Below are 17,267 nucleotides of genomic sequence, written 5' to 3'. Positions count from 1 at the left end.
ACAATTTAATTACTTTTATATTTATCACTATCGGCTCATTTATAACTGGCTACAGCAGGGGATATGTGATGAGAATTCTTTTTTTTTTTTTTTTTTTTTTTTTTTTAAATCTAGATTAACAAAGGTCCTGATTTCAGCCTATGGTATCACTACTTATACTGACTGTTTTTATACTGGAGTCTAGGCCATTGATTAGGGTTAAATTCTACTGGGTGTTTCTTGGCTGGAGGCAGTGTTAAAAATTAATTGCATTGAGTATGTGTATATTAAAGGGATAGCAAGGTCAAAAATGAAATTTGCATTTCAATTTGATTTATAAACATTTTTCCATAATATGATAAATACGGAAGCATTCTTGCATGCATAGCCCCTGTTTAGAGGAGCAGTCTGGACAGTAGTAATGGGTGTCTTTACAATGGCCATGGTGACTGCACACTACACCAGACATCCTCAAACTTGGGCCTCCAGAGGTTTTGGAACTACATTTTCCATAATGCTCAGCCACCATATCAGTTGGCTTAGCATCATGGGAAACTTGGTTCCAAAAAATACATAGATAGATAGATGTATAGATATAGAATCTTGCACATGCTCAGTAGGTGCTGGTGCCTCGGTGTGCATAAAAAAAAGATTGTTTACATTTTATATAATGGAGGTAACTTGGAAAGCTGTTTAAAATTGTGCTCTATCTGAATCATGAAACATTAATTTTGACTTGACTGTCCCTTAATTGATTTTAGCATCCCTTAAAGGGACAGTCAACAGTTATTGTTTAAAAAGATAATGCCTTTACTACCCATTCACAAGCTTTGCACAAAAACATGGTTATATTAACTTACTTTATAACCTTTAAACCTCTCAATTTCTGTCTTTCTATGTCCCTAAAGACAGCTCCCTGATCACATGCCTTTATATTTGCTTTTCACATTGGGGAAAGCTAGTTCATGTGAGCCATATAGATAACATTGTGCTGATGCCTGTGGAATCTAACACAGCACTAATTGGCTTAAATGCAATAGTCATGTGATCAGGGGCAGTCAGAAGATGCTTAGAAACAAGGTAGTCGGAGGTAAAAAGTGAATTAATATAACTATGTTTTCTGGGGAATGGGTAATAAAGGGATTATCTAAGTTTTTTTTTTTTTTTTTTTTTTTTTTTTTTGACCCTTTAAACCAGTGCTTTCCAAACTGTGTCGGGACACACTAGTGTGTCGGCAGCAGTGTGTAGGTGTGTCCCTGCTTCAGCACAAATTTTTAAAAAATGTTTTATTTGGTTTCCGACTTTCTGCCTGCCTGCTACGCATATCACATGGTTGACACGTGATTGATACCTAGTGGGTCACCGATCATCTTAACCAATTGGCGCAGCTCAGTGGGAACTGAAACTATTCCCATTGGCGGCTTTGGCAGGACATTGGCTCCTGACTGCACGTGAAGTCTCCTTAATTGGCTCGTGACTGCACATGTAGTCGGTGAGTGGGACAGCAGTGTGTTTGCAGCGTGGGCAGTAGTCAGTCAGACTCACGGAGCTCTGAGGGTGGCAGCTTAAATGCTGAGCTTAAGTCAGAAGTCCCAGTGGGGTTTTATTGTAGCTAGCTCCCAGTAGTGCATTGCTGCTCCTGCTCTTGATATGGATAGGAAGTGGAAGCTTAAAAATGCTTGATGATGAAATGCGAGTGTCTTTACCTAATATTTCACCAAATATTCAGAAACTTTGTTCATCCCATCAACCTCATACATCCCCCTTAAAATAGTAAGTAGCTATTGGTGTTAAACTTTTTTTTAATTCTTGCACATACTTACTGTTACTTGTAAATACCTTTTTAGTTATTATATAATTTGTGTGTCCGTATCTCTTAAAACAAGTTAGCTTAACCTCCTTTTTGCTAGTACAACTGAATTAATTAGTCGTGAAATGATTTAGGTCTAAAAAGTGTCACCAACATGAAGTTTGGAAAGCTCTGCTTTAAACCATCCAGTATGACACTAGTCCACGTGACTTGCAAGGAAGCATGCACCTTTAGCTCTACTTTTGTTTAAGATTACTAGGAAATCTTACAAGATTATGGTAAAATCCTTCAAGATAATATAGTGCAAGATTACAAGTGGATTGCTATTAAACTGTGCTAGGTTTTTTTTGTTTGTTTTTGCACAAGTTTGGCTGCACTCGTATTAAAAGTTTTTAAAGTAAAGGGTTTTCGCTCAGCACTAACTAGACGCTCCTAAAAAGGCAAACTTACAATATTATGCACACGATAACCTATCCTTCCTTACTTTTTAATGATAGTGAGTCTACAAAATCCATTCTTGCATATGGTAATGAATCACCTGGCCACCAGGAGGAGGCAAAGACACTTCAACCGGAGCATTCAATTATCCCTCCCAATTCCCCTTCCCTCCCAGTAGTTCTTTGCCTCTTCTAGGAGGTAGGCAGAGGTGTTCTGCAGAAAAACTTAATTTTAAAACCCTCAATGGAAAGTTCCTAGAAAAGAGGGTAGGGGGAACTACAGCTGTCCTTATCAACCTCATGAGTATAGGACTTAACAGACTTGGGGTGGAAGGAAAGTTCCTTTGCCTCCTCCTGCAGTCAGTGCTGTACTCCCAAATGAATCCTGTCGGTGGCAATGGAGCTGGTGCCTTGCACACTATTGCAGGTTCTATGTCTTGGATTACTGGAGACTACAACAGCAGGGTTAATCATATCTCCTAATATCTATGGGACTTGACAGGCTAATTGCCTGAGTTGCTGTTTAATAATACCCTTGAGTTTTGAGCCTTTGATTGCTCTGCCCCGGTAATATGGCTAGTGTCGAAGTGGAGGTGTGTGTGCGCCTTGATGTTTGCCCTACTAATGAGGGGCAGACATGCATCTTTAGTTGGGGACATAGGTGGAGCTTATGAACATCAGTCGGTCCTCTGGTATGCTAATGATCCTGGAGCTCTTCCGACTGCTTGCCCCACTGTCCATCGCATCCCATAGTAGGGATGTCATTTATTTGTCTGAGGAGTTGATTTTTATTTTAGTTTTCTCTCTGCCATGAGACAAGACGGTTTGCGCTCTGTAGGACTATGCAGCGTTTGTGTTCAGAGGGAAAGGAGCTTTGTGTGGTCAGGAGGGGGAGCATTGGTAGCCCTCGCAGGGCAGCTCACTCTGCTTTCTAAATGAATAGTACCAATTTGGTAATCGCTTATTCTGGGATACAGACTAGAGGTTTCAAGGTTTATTGCTCCAGTAGGGTCACCTTTCACTATAGGCTATCATTGACTGGGGTGAAATGGATCAGACAGGACATGTTGAGCAGGATGATTTTTCACCAGAAGGGTAACCATCAGGGCAGGGAATGGAAATGATTTTTGAGGCAATGGTCTCCTATTTAATGTGAACATTGTGTGTCTGCCAGATCAGCTATGCAGTTCTTAGTTTTCTGTTTTCCAGGTCACTCGGCAAACCTTAACCATCAAAATGCTAGCATAGCTGTAGTCCTCAAAGGGTGGCAGGTACTTATACTAAGGATACTGCAGTATATTCTTCCGCTCTTATTCCACAATCTCAATTGGCGAGAATAAATTCTCAAAATGTATCTGTTCCTCTGCCCCATTGCCTTACGGTGCCTTATGCTCATTGCTCCTGGATTTTACTTCTCATTGGCAGCTTTGTGGGTGTTGCCTCCTGCAGGAAGTTAAAACACTATTCTTCTGAATCTATAACAAGTGTTTCAGTTGGTGTAGTTGAGACAATTGCAAGCTTCTGATGACTAATCATTGTCTAGTATGGCGGACAATCTCTCATTGGAATCCCCTAGGGAGTTGGACAAGGATGAGGTGGTGACCTTTTTTAGATTTTACAATGGAACATCTCACGTGTAATAGAATCTAAACTGGCTGAAGAAAAAACGGTGCAAAAATTGGATCTCTGGAGATCTCATTGCATTGACTCTCAATTTCAGGCTTCTGAGGTACAGATCATGATCAAGGGATCCTCAGGTGGAGGTGGTGGATGCATTAGCGTTTCCATGGGGCTACCAATTTTAGTTTGTCCCCCCCCCCCCCAATATAGTGTTCCTTCCTCAGGTGGTAGCATGGATTAAACAAGTGTGCACAATTTTAATCGCTCCATGTGGCCACGCAGGACCTAATACGCAGATCTCATAAGGCTTTTTGCTCTTCTGTGACATCTTCAGAGCAGACCACCTTACTCTGGGTCTGTTTTACCAAAATCTACAGTCTGAGGCTAATTGCATGGAAACTAAACTGATTCAAGCTCAGGTTTTTCTGACTGACACTCTTGTACAGGCATGCAAACCAGTCACCCAAGTATCTATCAAGTGTGGAAGGTTTATCTAAGTGTGCTGAACGTGGTTTCTCATGACACAAGGTTAGAATTCAACTTTTTTTTTTTTTTTTTTTTTTTTTTTTTTTTTTTCCATTTCTTCTGGAGGGACTTGAGAAAGGTCCAATGTAGTTCCATTAATGGCCAGATCTCGGCTCTTTCTATTTTGTTACAAAGAAAGTTGGTGCAGTTGCCAGATGTTCAATACTTAGTTCAGGTGCTGGTTAGAATCTAGACTGTTTCAAACCTATTGCTACTCCTTGGAGCCTTAACCTTGTACTTCGTTTTACAGCATGCTCTGTTTTGAACCTATGCAATCTATTTTGATATGAAGTTGCTTTCTTTGTGTGCTTTTTTTTTTTGTTTTTTGTTTTTTTTTTAATTGGCAATTTCTTCTGCTTTTAGAGTTTCAGAATTAAAACTTTATCCTAATGAAATACCAAATAAGGCGTATCACACGAGTGTTAAGAACTGGAGCAGGTTTTTTTTTACCTAAGGTGGTGTTGACAGACAACCTAAATAAGGAAATGGTTATACCGTTGCTGTCAGGGCCTTAAAGTTTTTTTTTTTTGTTTGTTTTTTTACCTTCCTGCTACGAAAATGTTTTGTCAATCAAGTTTTTGTTCTATTCTCTGGTAAGTGCAAGTGTCAGAAGGCTACTGCTTATTTTCTTGAAATAAGGAATCTCATTTGCAGGCCGTACATGGAAGCAGGGCATCCACCTTGTTTAATTACTTATTCTACTTGTTCGGTTTCTACATCCTGGGCCTTTAAGAATGAGGTTTTGGTGGAACAGATTTGCAAGGCTGCTTGCTACCTGTTGACATAATATTTTCACAATTTTTTTTTTTATTTTTTTTTTTTTATTTGCCTTAGCAGAGGCATCTTTCGGTAGGAAGGTTCTTCAGGCAGTGGTGTCTACTTACTAGGTAACTGCCTACCTTTTTATTCCTGCCCATATCCATGGTGGAGTACACAGCTTGGGTATTCCCATGTTAGAATGTATTTCATGGACTCACTACCAATAAATATAATAACATTTGATCAGGTAACAATAAGTGTGTGGAATATGTTCTATGTGCAGTACATTGGAATCTAAAATAGTTACAGTAAAAACATAGTTAAAACCTTTTAACATTTGAAATATTTATGCAATATTCACATCTAATAATCTACTTAAGTGTGTGTATTTTGCCATATCTGTATTTAATGTCCCTTTTTTAAGATGTCTTTAATTTTTTTTATTTTTTTAAAGCTGTAGTTTGCTTCCAGTGCAAAATCGTTCAAAAATTTCAGCTTTACGGCATAAATGTATTTAACTTTTTATTCAAAGCCTGCATGACACTGGTAGCCTGGTTTTCACAATTTTTTTTTTTTTTTTTTTTTTTTTTTTAAAGAACTACCAGAAAATTGGACAGATACCAGGGAAACCCTTTTGGAAGGAATGCTATTTCATCTTAAATACTTGGGCATGACCTTGGTTGAACAGCCAAAAGGAGAAGAGTTATCAGCAGCTGCAGTGAAGAGAATTGTTGCAACTGTAAGTTTTAAACTGTATCAATTAAATGTTTCTCTTATGTGTTTGCAAATGTGATATCTGTGGCTCTGCATAATTTAAAGAGCAATACATAATTGCATTTATCAATTTAACAAGTTTTATTTTTGTTTACTATATACTCTAAAATATTTTTCTTTGCAGTTTCGCATATCCATTTTAGTGTGAGACGTGTGTGGGTATATATGGGGATGAGGCCACTGACTTGTATTTAACTTGTACAATTAAATTTGCATTGGGTGATTTTTAAAAAAATCCTGGAAGTTACAGGAGCTAAAACATGGATATTTAAAAATTGAAGGGGCACTAAATACATTACATGCATCCCTTCTAATGGGGTGCTGACATGTTTAGAACCTTAGTTAAACTGCAGGTATCTGAAGTTAGTGCATATGTGCAAACACTTCAGCACTGGTAATGGAAGATAGAGGAATAACCTCAGTGCTATGTTTATAAACTGTTTAGGTCCCCCCTAACACTAGTGCTTGAATCCCTTTGTCAAATGTTTTGTTTCCTATATAGTTATGTGAATTCTGAAGTGCTGATCATGCAATTTTAAATAACTTTCCAATTTTTCTATTTAACTTGTTTCATTCTTTTGGTATCCTTTGAAGAAAAGTATACCTAGGTAGGCTCAGCAGCTGCTGATTGGTGGTTGAGCATGCCTTTTGCCATTGACTTTCAGCTAGCTCCCAGTGGTGCATTTCTGCTTCTAAAAAGATACCAAAAGAATGAAGCAAATGAGAAAATAAAAGTAAATTGGAAAGTTGTCTAAAATTGTATGATCTGTCAATCCACAAAATAAAATTTTTGGGTTTCATGTCCCTTTTTAAAAGATGCTTATTTGCATATTCCTATGTGCAGCAAATATGTAAAGTTTGCTTTTCTAAACAGGCACTTCCATTAGGTCTTGCCACAACTCCCAAGATGTTTTACCAATGTCCTGGGAGCTTTAAGGTCGGTGGTACAAGCTCATTATCTCTGCAGTTATTTTTGACATCTCAAACTCTGACAGACCAATACAAACAAACTGCAATGGCTGTGTTTGACTTCAGTACACTCCTTGTCCTTCAGTTGCTGAATACATGGAAGTTATTGGTCTCGTGGTTGTGCCAGATGCAGTCCCTTTTGCCAGGTTTAATTTCAGGCCTCTGCTGTTTTCTCTACTAAAGCAATGGAAATAAGACCGAGGACCTGTCTTACTGGATCAAGAGGCAAAGCAGTCGCTATCATGGTGGCAAACTTAACAATCCTTTCTCCAACATTGGTGTGTCCGGTCCACTGCATCATCCATTACTTGTGGGAATATTCTCTTCCCCAACAGGAAATGGCAAAGAGCACAGCAAAAGCTGTCCATATAGCCCCTCGGGCTCCGCCCCCCAGTCATTCTCTTTGCCGCTCTGAACAAGTAGCATCTCCACGGAGATGGTTGAAGAGTATGTGGTGTTTAGTTGTAGTTTTTTATTTTTCTATCAAAAGTTTATTTTAAAATAGTACTGGTATGTACTATTTACTCTGAAACAGAGATGAGTATGATTTTTAGCAGCAGTAACTAAAATCAATTGCTGTTCCCACGCAGGACTGTTGAGCCGAGAACTTCAGTTGGGGGGAACAGTTTGCAGACTTTTCTGCTCTAGGTATGACTAGCCATTTTTCTAACAAGACTGTGTAATGCTGGAAGGCTGTCATTTTCCCTCATGGGGATCGGTAAGCCATTTTCTTAGACTCAGAAAAAATAAAGGGCTTATTATGGGCTATTAACTGGTGGACACTCTTAAGGGCTAAATCGATTGTTTATTTAAGTTATTTAAAGTTTGAAGTAGATTTCACACTTTTATTGTCTGAGGAACGTTTTTATCGCCAGGCACTAGTTGAGACACCTTCCCAGTCAGGAAGGGCCTTTCACTGTAGTAGGCAGAGCCTCATTTTCGCGCCATTATTGCGCAGTTTCTTTTGAGTGCAGTGCATGCAGCTGCATGTGTGAGGGTCTGGTATCCACTGAAAACGTTCCTAGAAGGCTTGAATTGGTATCGTATACCCCCCTGGGATAGGTGAAGTCGCAACAAAGGCTGTGGCTGGGACTGTAGTGGGGTTAAAATTGCAAACGGCTCCGGTTTCTGCATTTTAAGGGTTAACAGCTTGAAAATTGGGGTGCAATACTTTGAATGCATTAAGACACTGGTGAAAATTTGGTAAAGATTGGATAATTCCTTCATAGTTTTTCACATATTCAGTAATAAAGTGTGCCCTGTTTAACATTTAAAGAGACAATAACGGTTTTGTTTAAAAGCGGTTTTTGTGCTTTATTAACCAGTTTAAGCCTGTTTAACATGTCTGTACCTTCAGATAGATCATGTTCTGTATGTATGGAAGCCAATGTGGTTCCCCCTTCAAATATGTGATAATTGTGCCATGGCGTCCAAACAAAGTAAGGACAGTACTGTCACAATTAGTAAGGTTGCCCAGGATGATTCATCAGATGAAGGAAGTAGGGATAGTTCTACATCCTCTCCTTCTGTGTCTATACCAGTTATGCCCGCGCAGGCGACCCTTAATACTTCTAGCGCGCCAATGCTTGTTACTATGCAACAGTTGACGGCAGTAATGGATAACTCCATAGCTAATATTTTATCCAAAATGCCAGCATTTCAGAGCGCGATTGCTCAGTTTTAAACACTGTAGAGCAGGAGGGCGCTGATGATAATTTATCGGTCATACCCTCACACCAGTCTGAAGTGGCAGTGAGGGAGTGTTTGTCAGATGGAGAAATTTCTGATACAGGAAGAATTTCTCAGCAGGCAGAACCTGATGTTGTGACATTTAAATTTAAATTAGAGCATCTCCGCACATTACTTAAGGAGGTGCTATCTACTCTGGATGATTGTGACAATCTGGTCATCCCCGAAAAATTGTGCAAGATGGACAAGTTCCTAGAGGTCCCGGTGCACCCTGATGCTTTTCCGATACCTAAAAGGGTGGCGGACATAGTGAATAAGGAGTGGGAGAAGCCAGGCATACCTTTTTTGTTGTTCCTCCTATATTTAAGAAATTGTTCCCCTTGGTCGACCCCAGGAAGGACACATGGCAAACAGTCCCTAAGGTCGAGGGGGCGGTTTCTACACTAGCCAAACGTACGACCATTCCCAATGAGGACAATTGTGCTTTCAAAGATCCTATGGATAAAAAATTGGAGGGTTTGCTTAAAACTATTTTTGTACAGCAAGGTTACCTCCTTCAACCTATTTCGTGCATTATTCCTGTCACTACAGCGGTGTGGTTCTGGTTCGAGGAACTGGAAAAGTCGCTCAGTAGGGAGACTCCGTATGAGGAGGTCATGGACAGAATTCACGCACTTAAGTTAGCTAATTCCTTTATTTTAGACGCCGCTTTGCAGTTGGCGAGATTAGCAGCGAAAAATTCAGGGTTTGCAATTGTAGAGCGTTCTGGCTAAAGTCTTGGTCGGTCGATGTTTCTTCCAAGACAAAATTGCTTAATATCCCTTTCAAAGGTAAGACTCTCTTTTTGGGCCAGAATTGAAAGAAATTATTTCAGACATCACTGGGGGAAAGGGCCATGCCCTCCCACAAGATAGGCGTTTCAAGGCTAAGAATAAGTCCAATTTTCGTTCCTTTCGCAATTTCAGGAACGGACCGGCTTCCAACTCTGCAGCCTCTAGACAAGAGGGTAACTCTTCCCAGACTAAACCAGCTTGGAAACCAATGCAAGGGTAAACAGGCCAAGAAGCCTGCTGCTGCTACCAAAACAGCATGAAGGGGTAGCCCCCGATCCGGGACCGGATCTAGTAGGTGGCAGTCTTTTTTTTTTTTTTTTTTTTTTTTTTTTTTTTTTTTTTTCTCTTTCTCTCTCTTTTTTTTTTCTCTTTCTCTTTTTCTCTTTTTTCTCTCTCTTTTTTTTCTCTTTTTTTTTCTCTCTCTCTTTTTCTCTCTCTTTTTCTCTCTCTTTTTCTCTCTCTTTTTTTTTTTTTCTCTTTTTTTTTTCTCTCTCTTTTTTCTCTTTTTTCTCTTTTTCTCTCTTTTTTTTTTTCTCTTTTTTTTTTCTCTTTTTCTCTCTTTTTTTTTTTTTTTCTCTTTTTTTTTTCTCTCCTTGGGCAAGAGATGTTCAGGATCCCTGGGCACTAGAAATAGTCTCTCAGGGTTATCTTCTAGAATTCAAGGAACTACCCCCAAGGGGAAGGTTCCACATGTCTCACTTATCTTCAAACCAAATAGACAGGCATTCTTACATTGTGTAGAAGACCTGTTAAAGATGGGAGTGATACACACAGTTCCAACTGTGGAACAATCTGTTTGTAGTTCCCAAAAAAGAGGGAACTTTCAGACCAATTCTGGATTTAAAAATTCTAAACAAATTCCTCAGAGTTCCATCATTCAAAATGGAAACCATTCGAACAATTTTACCTACAATCCAGGAGGGTCAATATATGACTACCGTGGACTTAAAGGATGCGTACCTACATATTCCTATCCACAAAGATCATCATCAGTTCCTAAGGTTCGCCTTTCTGGACAAACATTATCAGTTCGTGGCTCTTCCATTCGGTTTAGCCACTGCTCCCAAAATTTTCACAAAGGTGCTCGGGTCCCTTCTAGCGGTTCTAAGACCAAGGGGCATTGCAGTGGCACCTTATCTGGACGACATTCTAATTCAAGCGTCGTCTCTTTCCAAGGCAAAGGCTCATACAGACATTGTTCTAGCCTTTCTCAGATCTCACGGGTGGAAGGTGAACGTAGAAAAGAGTTCCCTTTTTGGGAACAATAATAGATTCGTTAGAAATGAATATCTTCTTGACAAGCGTTTAGAAGCTTTGACTTTCTGACTTCTGTCAAGTTCTTCGCTCTATTCTGCAGCCTTCCATAGCTCAGTGCATGGAAGTAGTAGGGTTGATGGTTGCAGCAATGTACATAGTTCCTTTTGCTCGGATTCATCTAAGACCATTACAACTGTGCATGCTCAAGCAGTGGAATGGGGACTATACAGACTTGTCTCCAAGGATTCAAGTAGACCAGATGACCAGAGACTCACTCCGTTGGTGGTTGTCCCAGGATCACCTTTCTCAGGGAATGAGTTTCCGCAGACCAGAGTAGGTCATTGTCATGACCGACACCAGTCTATTAGGCTGGGGCGCGGTCTGGGATTCCCTGAAAGCTCAGGGTTTATAGTCTCGGGAAGAGTCTCTTCTCCCGATCAACATCCTGGAACTGAGAGCGATATTCAATGCTCTCCAGGCTTGGCCTCAACTAGTGAAGGGCGGATTCATAAAATTCCAGTCAGACAACATGACTGTAGCTTACATCAACCATCAGGGGGGAACAAAGAGTTCCTTGGCGATGAGAGGTATCCAAAATCATCAAATGGGCTGAGGATCACTCCTGCCACCTATCTGCAATCCACATCCCAGGAGTAGACAACTGGGAGGCGGATTATCTGAGTCGTCAGACTTTCCGGGGGAGTGGAAACTCCACCCGGAGGTGTTTGCCCAGTTGACTCAATTATGGGGCATTCCAGACATGGATCCGATGGCGTCTCGTCAGAACTTCAAGGTTCCTTGCTACGGGTCCAGATCCAGGGATCCCAAGGCCACTCTAGTGGATGCATTAGTGGCGCCTTGGTCGTTCAACCTAGCTTATGCGTTTCCACCGTTCCCTCTCCTTCCCAGGCTTGTAGCTAGGATCAAACAGGAGAAGGCCTCGGTGATTCTGATAGCTCCTGCGTGGCTGCGCAGGACTTGGTATGCAGACCTGGTGAATATGTAATCGGCTCCACCATGGAAGCTACCTTTGAGACGGGATCTTCTAGTACAAGGTCCATTCAAACATCCAAATCTAGTTTCTCTGCAGCTGACTGCTTGGAAATTGAACGTTTGACTTTATCCAAGATTGAACTTTTCCTTTCTCCAAGAAGGTTTTGGATAAGGGATTGTCAGCGAGTTCTCTAAAAGGACAGATTTCTGCTTTATCTGTCTTGTTACACAAACGACTAGCAGCTGTGCCAGATGTACAAGCTTTTGTACAGGCTTTGGTCAGAATCAAGCCTGTTTACAGACACTTGACTCCTCCTTGGAGTCTAAATTTAGTTCTGTCAGTTCTTCAAGTGGTTCCGTTTGAACCCTTACATTCCATAGATATCAAGTTACTATCTTGGAAAGTTCTGTTTTTGGTTGCTATTTCTTCTGCAAGAAGAGTTTCGGAATTATCTGCTTTGCAGTGTAATACACCCTTTCTGGTGGTCCATTCAAATAAGGTCGTTTTTGCGTACTAAGCCTGGTTTTCTTCCGAAGGTTGTTTCCAACAGGAATATTAACCAGGAAATAGTTGTTCCTTCTCTGTGTCCGAATCCAGTTTCAAAGAAGGAACGTTTAAAGCACAAACTACATCTAAATTGTGTAACAAAGTTCTATTTAGAAGCAACTAAGGATTTTAGACAAACCTCATCTTTTGTCGTTTACTCTGGTAAGAGGAGAGGACAAAAAAGCTACGGCTACCTCTTTCTTTCTGGCTGAAAAGCATTATCTGATTGGCTTATGAGACTGCCGGACAGCAGCCTCCTGAACGAGTCACAGCTCACTCCACTAGAGCTGTGGCTTCCACATGGGCCTTCAAGAACAAGGCTTCTGTTGATCAGATATGTAAGGCAGCGACTTGGTCTTCTCTGCACACTTTTGCCAAATTTTACAAATTTGATACTTTTGCTTCTTCGGAGGCTGTTTTTGGGAGAGAGGTTTTGCAAGCCCTGGTGCCTTCCGTTTAGGTAACCTGATTTGCTCCCTCCCTTCATCCGTGTCCTAAAGCTTTGGTATTGGTTCCCACAAGTAATGGATGACACCGTGGACCGGACACATTTATGTTGGAGAAAACAGAATTTATGCTTACCTGATTACTTTCTCAAACGCTGTGTCCGGTCCACGGCCCGCCCTGGTTTTTTAATCCGGTTTGAAAAATTTCTTTCTCTATACACTAGTCACCACGGCACCCTATAGTTTCTCCTTTTTTTTTTTCTCCTAACTGTCGGTCGAATGCTCTTTGCCATTTCCTGTTGGGGAAGAGAATATTCCCACAAGTAATGGATGACGCCGTGGACCAGACACACCGTTGGAGAAAGAAATTTATCAGGTAAGCATAAATTCTGTTTTTGTCCAGGGCTCTCCTTCAGCCTGTCTGTACAGAGTTACAGGATTTGTCTTATCACCGTTCAATCTTCAGAGATCTAAAGTGTTGGCCCATTTATGACAAGAACCTCATCAGCTTTCAGTCATACAATTTATGTAAGCTACTGCTATAACACTCTGGGGTGAAGTGAGCTCCATAGCAATGAAAGAAATGTCTCTCATAATTCTGCCATAGTTGCCTGATTTCAGCCATTCACTTTCTGTGAGGGAATATTTGGGAGACACTTAGTTACTAGTGCCTTCACTAGTTGTGGTTGAACCAGGGTGTTAAACCAGAAGTGAGGCACTGGAGTTTTGGATTTTCCAGTGCTTCTCTCTCTAGGTCAGTGTTTCCCAAACCCAGTCCTCAGAACCCTTAATCAGGCCAGATATTCATTATATCTTAACTAGAGCACAGGGAAATTAGCTGATGGGTGGGCTGATTGTTTCACCTGTGCTCTAGTCCAAATATAATGAACATCTGGCCTGAATAAGGGTCCTGAGGACTGGGTTTGGGAAACTCTGATCTAGATATTTGGGGGGTGGGGGAGAAACAGGATTCAAAATAGTGATACCTTCAGTTGAAATTTAAAACTAAGTAGAAAGTACTCGCAAGAAGAATCTGGTTCAGCAACATTTATTGAATCTTCACCCATGCAGAATCTCGGCAACCTAAAATGTTAAAGTGCTTGTTTAATAAACTGATATACAGCTGCAGTAAAGTGTTCTACACATTTCATCAGACTCTTTCCTGATGAAGATTTTATTGACGGACCAGAACAGTCGAGCTTCTATTATCTTATAGAGTCCTTACAGAGATACCTTGTCCCTCTGTTGCTCAATCTATGGAGGTAATTGGACTAATGGTGGCAGCCATGGACATCGTGCCATTTGCTTGATTTTCATCTGAGAGCCTTGCAGTTCTGCAAGCTCAACCAGTGGAATGGAGATTGCACCCCAGTGGGCTGGGGGGCAGTCTGGCAGGCTCTCAAAGCTCAGGGTCTTTGGACTCAGGAGAAGTCCAAATTGCCAATCAACATCCTAGAGTTGAGAGCAATTTACAATGCGCTGTTAATCTGGCCTCCGTTGGCTTCGAACCAGTTCATAAGATACCATACAGACAACCTAACGTCAGTAGCTATCAGACAGGTGTCCTCGGATGATTCAGTGGGCGGAGGAACACCGTCGGCCATCCACATCCTAGGAGTAGACAACTGGGAAGCAGATTTCCGAAGCAGGCAGACTTTCTGGGGGGAATGGGAACTCCATCCAGAAGGGTTTCCAAGCTGGTATCCAGGTGGGGGATGCCGGAGTTGGATCTCATGGCGTCCCATCAAAATGCAAAGCTTCCAAGGTATGGTTCCAGGTCAAGGAATCCTCAGGCCTTTCTGATAGACACCCTGGTAGTTCCGTGGGACTTCCATATGGCTTATCTGTTCCCTCAGTTTGCTCTTCTGCCTTGGGTGATTGCTCGCATAAGACAGGAACAAGCATCAGTGATTCTTATTGCTCCAGCTTGGCCTCGGAAAATCTGGTATGCAGATCTAGTGGAGATGTCAACTGTACCTCTGTCAAGGCTTCCCCTGGGGAAGGGCCTTCAGGGACCATTTCTTCATCCAAATCTCGTTTCTCTAAAGCCGACTGCTTGTAGATTGAATGCTTGATTCTATCCAAGCGTGGGCTTTTGGAGTCTGTAATCGGGACTATGATCCAGGCTCGTAAGCTGGTTACTAGGAAGATTTACAATAAGATATGGAGGAAATATATTTTCCATCTAAAGGAGAGGAGAGTCCATGGCTTCATACATTACTGTTGGGAATTCAGAACCTGGCCACCAGGAGGAGGCAAAGATACCCCAGCCAAAGGCTTAAATACCCCCCCCCAGTCATTCTTTGACTTTCATCACAGGAGGATGGCAGAGTAGTGCCGAAGATCGGAGTAGTCTCTTATGAGGGTAGTACTCTTCGCATTGGGACTGAAGTTTTAAGTAGTCCTGTCAGCTTCTCAGTGAGAGCCTGGGCAAAAGTTAGAGTCCGGAGATGCAGGGAGAGTCTTTCTGCAAAACCACAAGCAATCGGCGTTGACTAGTTTCACTGCCTGCTTTCTGCACTCAAGTCCATGTCAGGAGCGAGGCTACTAACCTGTCATACTTGAAGGGCTGTGTTCCTGTTCCAAGGAGTAGATTCGGGTAATTTTTTTTTTTTTTTTTTTTTTACGGAAGACTGGGTCACAGTGTGACGCCTTTGATCTTTAAAGAATCAAGGGATAATATTCCTGGAAAGGGGATTATTGAACAGGTGGTTTATACATGATATTGTTGTCATTGCTGCGTTATGTGCGAGATGAGGCTCTGGCAATGTGTGGAATTTTCAGGTGACTTGCGTGAGTATTTCGCAGTTGTGTGGGTTTTTTTTGCGCTTTCTCCTTGATGCAGGGGTGTTACTGCCAGGCATTCCATGTGACCAGGTGTGGCCATATCTCTTCCTCTGATCAGCAGCGCAGGAGACAAAATGGTTTCTGTAGTCTGGGTCATAAGAGGTGGTGAGTGCCCTGGCCATTGGAGGTATAAAGGTGCCTATTAAGCTAGTCCGTAATAACAGTGCAAGCTATGGAGGACTCTGACGCATAAGAGGGTTCTCCCTCTTTAACAAGGTCTCATTTCTGTAATTATTGTGAGGAGGTTCTGGTAGAACAGCCTGTTCAACTATGTTCCACATGCCTTGATAAAGTTACGACATCTAAAAGTAAACGGATATCTAGTACTTCTGAGTCGTCAACCTCTGAGGGTTCCCAGTTCAGTGAGGTGCATTTCCTATATTAATCTCCAATTGCACATGCAGCGCCCCAGGGTCCAACCATTACTCCTGCAGGAGAGATTCATAGGCCGTCTGATTTTGCGGATCAACTGCAAACGGCAGTATCAAAAGTGATCCATGCCTTACCACGTTCTAAGTGTAGGGCGTATCATGGCGGCCCAACCCAGGGGTTGTCTACGCCTATGGAAATATCAGAGACATTATACGATGACAAGTCCCACTCCAACTTAGGAGGTCCCTTCTGGGTCAGGCCGTGTCTTCTAAATCTCTGGCTGTGGAGGAGCCTGACTTTAGGTTTAGGATAGAGATTTTGCGCTTTTTGCTGAAGCAAGTGCTTGCTACTCTAAAGGTTCCGGAACTGAAGCTTCTTGAGGAACCTGCGATTCCTAAGCTTGATAAGGTATGAGGACAGGGTGGTGCCTCAGGCCTTCCCGGTTCCTGTTAACCTAATGCTCCCATTCATTCTTATTATACGTTTCCCCTTCCTTTAAAAAACTATTGCCCGTTCCGGACTCTCAGCTTAAGATGTGGAGTACTGTCACTAATGTGGATGGTGCTATCTCCACGCTCGCGAAGCGGACAACTATTCCCTTGGAGGATAGTTCGTTTAAAGAGTCCATGGATAAAAAGTTGGAAAACATGTTAAGGAAGATGTTTCAAAACACAGGGTTTGTTTTTCAGCCGGCAGTGGCCGTAGCCGCGGTTGCAGGAGCTGCAACATATTGGTGTGAATCCTTGTGTGAAATGGTTGAGGGGGGAGACGTCCATTGAGATACAGGATAAGATTAAGGCGCTCAAGGTTGCTAATTCTTTTATCTGTGATGCTAATATGCAAATTATTTGCCTGAACGCTAAGGTGTCATGTTTTTTCCATTTTAGCTCGCAGGGCTCTGTGGCTAAAGTCTTGGTCTGGACATGACCTCTGTCTAGGCTGTTGTCCCTGCCTTTTTCTAGGAAAGATTCTGTTCAGTCCAGGATTGGATCCAGTCATATCCACGGTTACGGGAGGCAAGGGAGCTTTCCTACTGCAGGATAAGAGGGCTAAGCGTAAAGGATCTACTACTCGTCCCTTTCTTGCAGACAAGGCCCAGCAGCCCTCCGTGAAAGCGGGACCAGTCCAAGGTACTTGGAAGCCAGCTCATTCTTGTAACAAGTCTAAGCAGAGCAAGAAACCGGCATGAAGGGGTTGTCACCCAGGGTACAGGATAGGGTTCAGATCCCATCTGTCCAGGGGCAGATTCCTTCTTTCAAACCGGTCTTCAAGACCAGCCTTTCTAGATTGTGAGGGATCTCTCCTCTTATTGTACCAGTACCCCAAGCAGAGAGGGGTCTAGAGTACTATTCAAATCTTTTTGTGGTTCCAAAGAAGGGCATGTTCTGCCAGATTCTGGACCTTAAGGGT

The 17,267-nt window shown here is 42.0% G+C and overlaps 1 protein-coding gene across 1 annotated transcript in view; it reads left to right on the top strand.

The window, feature by feature from the left end:
* Window positions 1-17,267, top strand: part of LDLRAP1 (low density lipoprotein receptor adaptor protein 1) — a 161,478-nt gene that overhangs the window by 28,634 nt on the left and 115,577 nt on the right. The window contains exon 2 of the mRNA XM_053705385.1: window positions 5,727-5,869. Coding sequence (XP_053561360.1) covers window positions 5,727-5,869 — 143 coding nt within the window. The remainder of the gene's footprint in view (window positions 1-5,726; window positions 5,870-17,267) is intronic.

This window comes from Bombina bombina, chromosome 3, assembly GCF_027579735.1.
Source record: "Bombina bombina isolate aBomBom1 chromosome 3, aBomBom1.pri, whole genome shotgun sequence".
Lineage (NCBI taxonomy): Eukaryota > Metazoa > Chordata > Amphibia > Anura > Bombinatoridae > Bombina > Bombina bombina.
The sequence above is the reverse complement of the archived record's forward strand: the minus strand, read 5'-3'. Positions and strand labels throughout refer to the sequence as shown.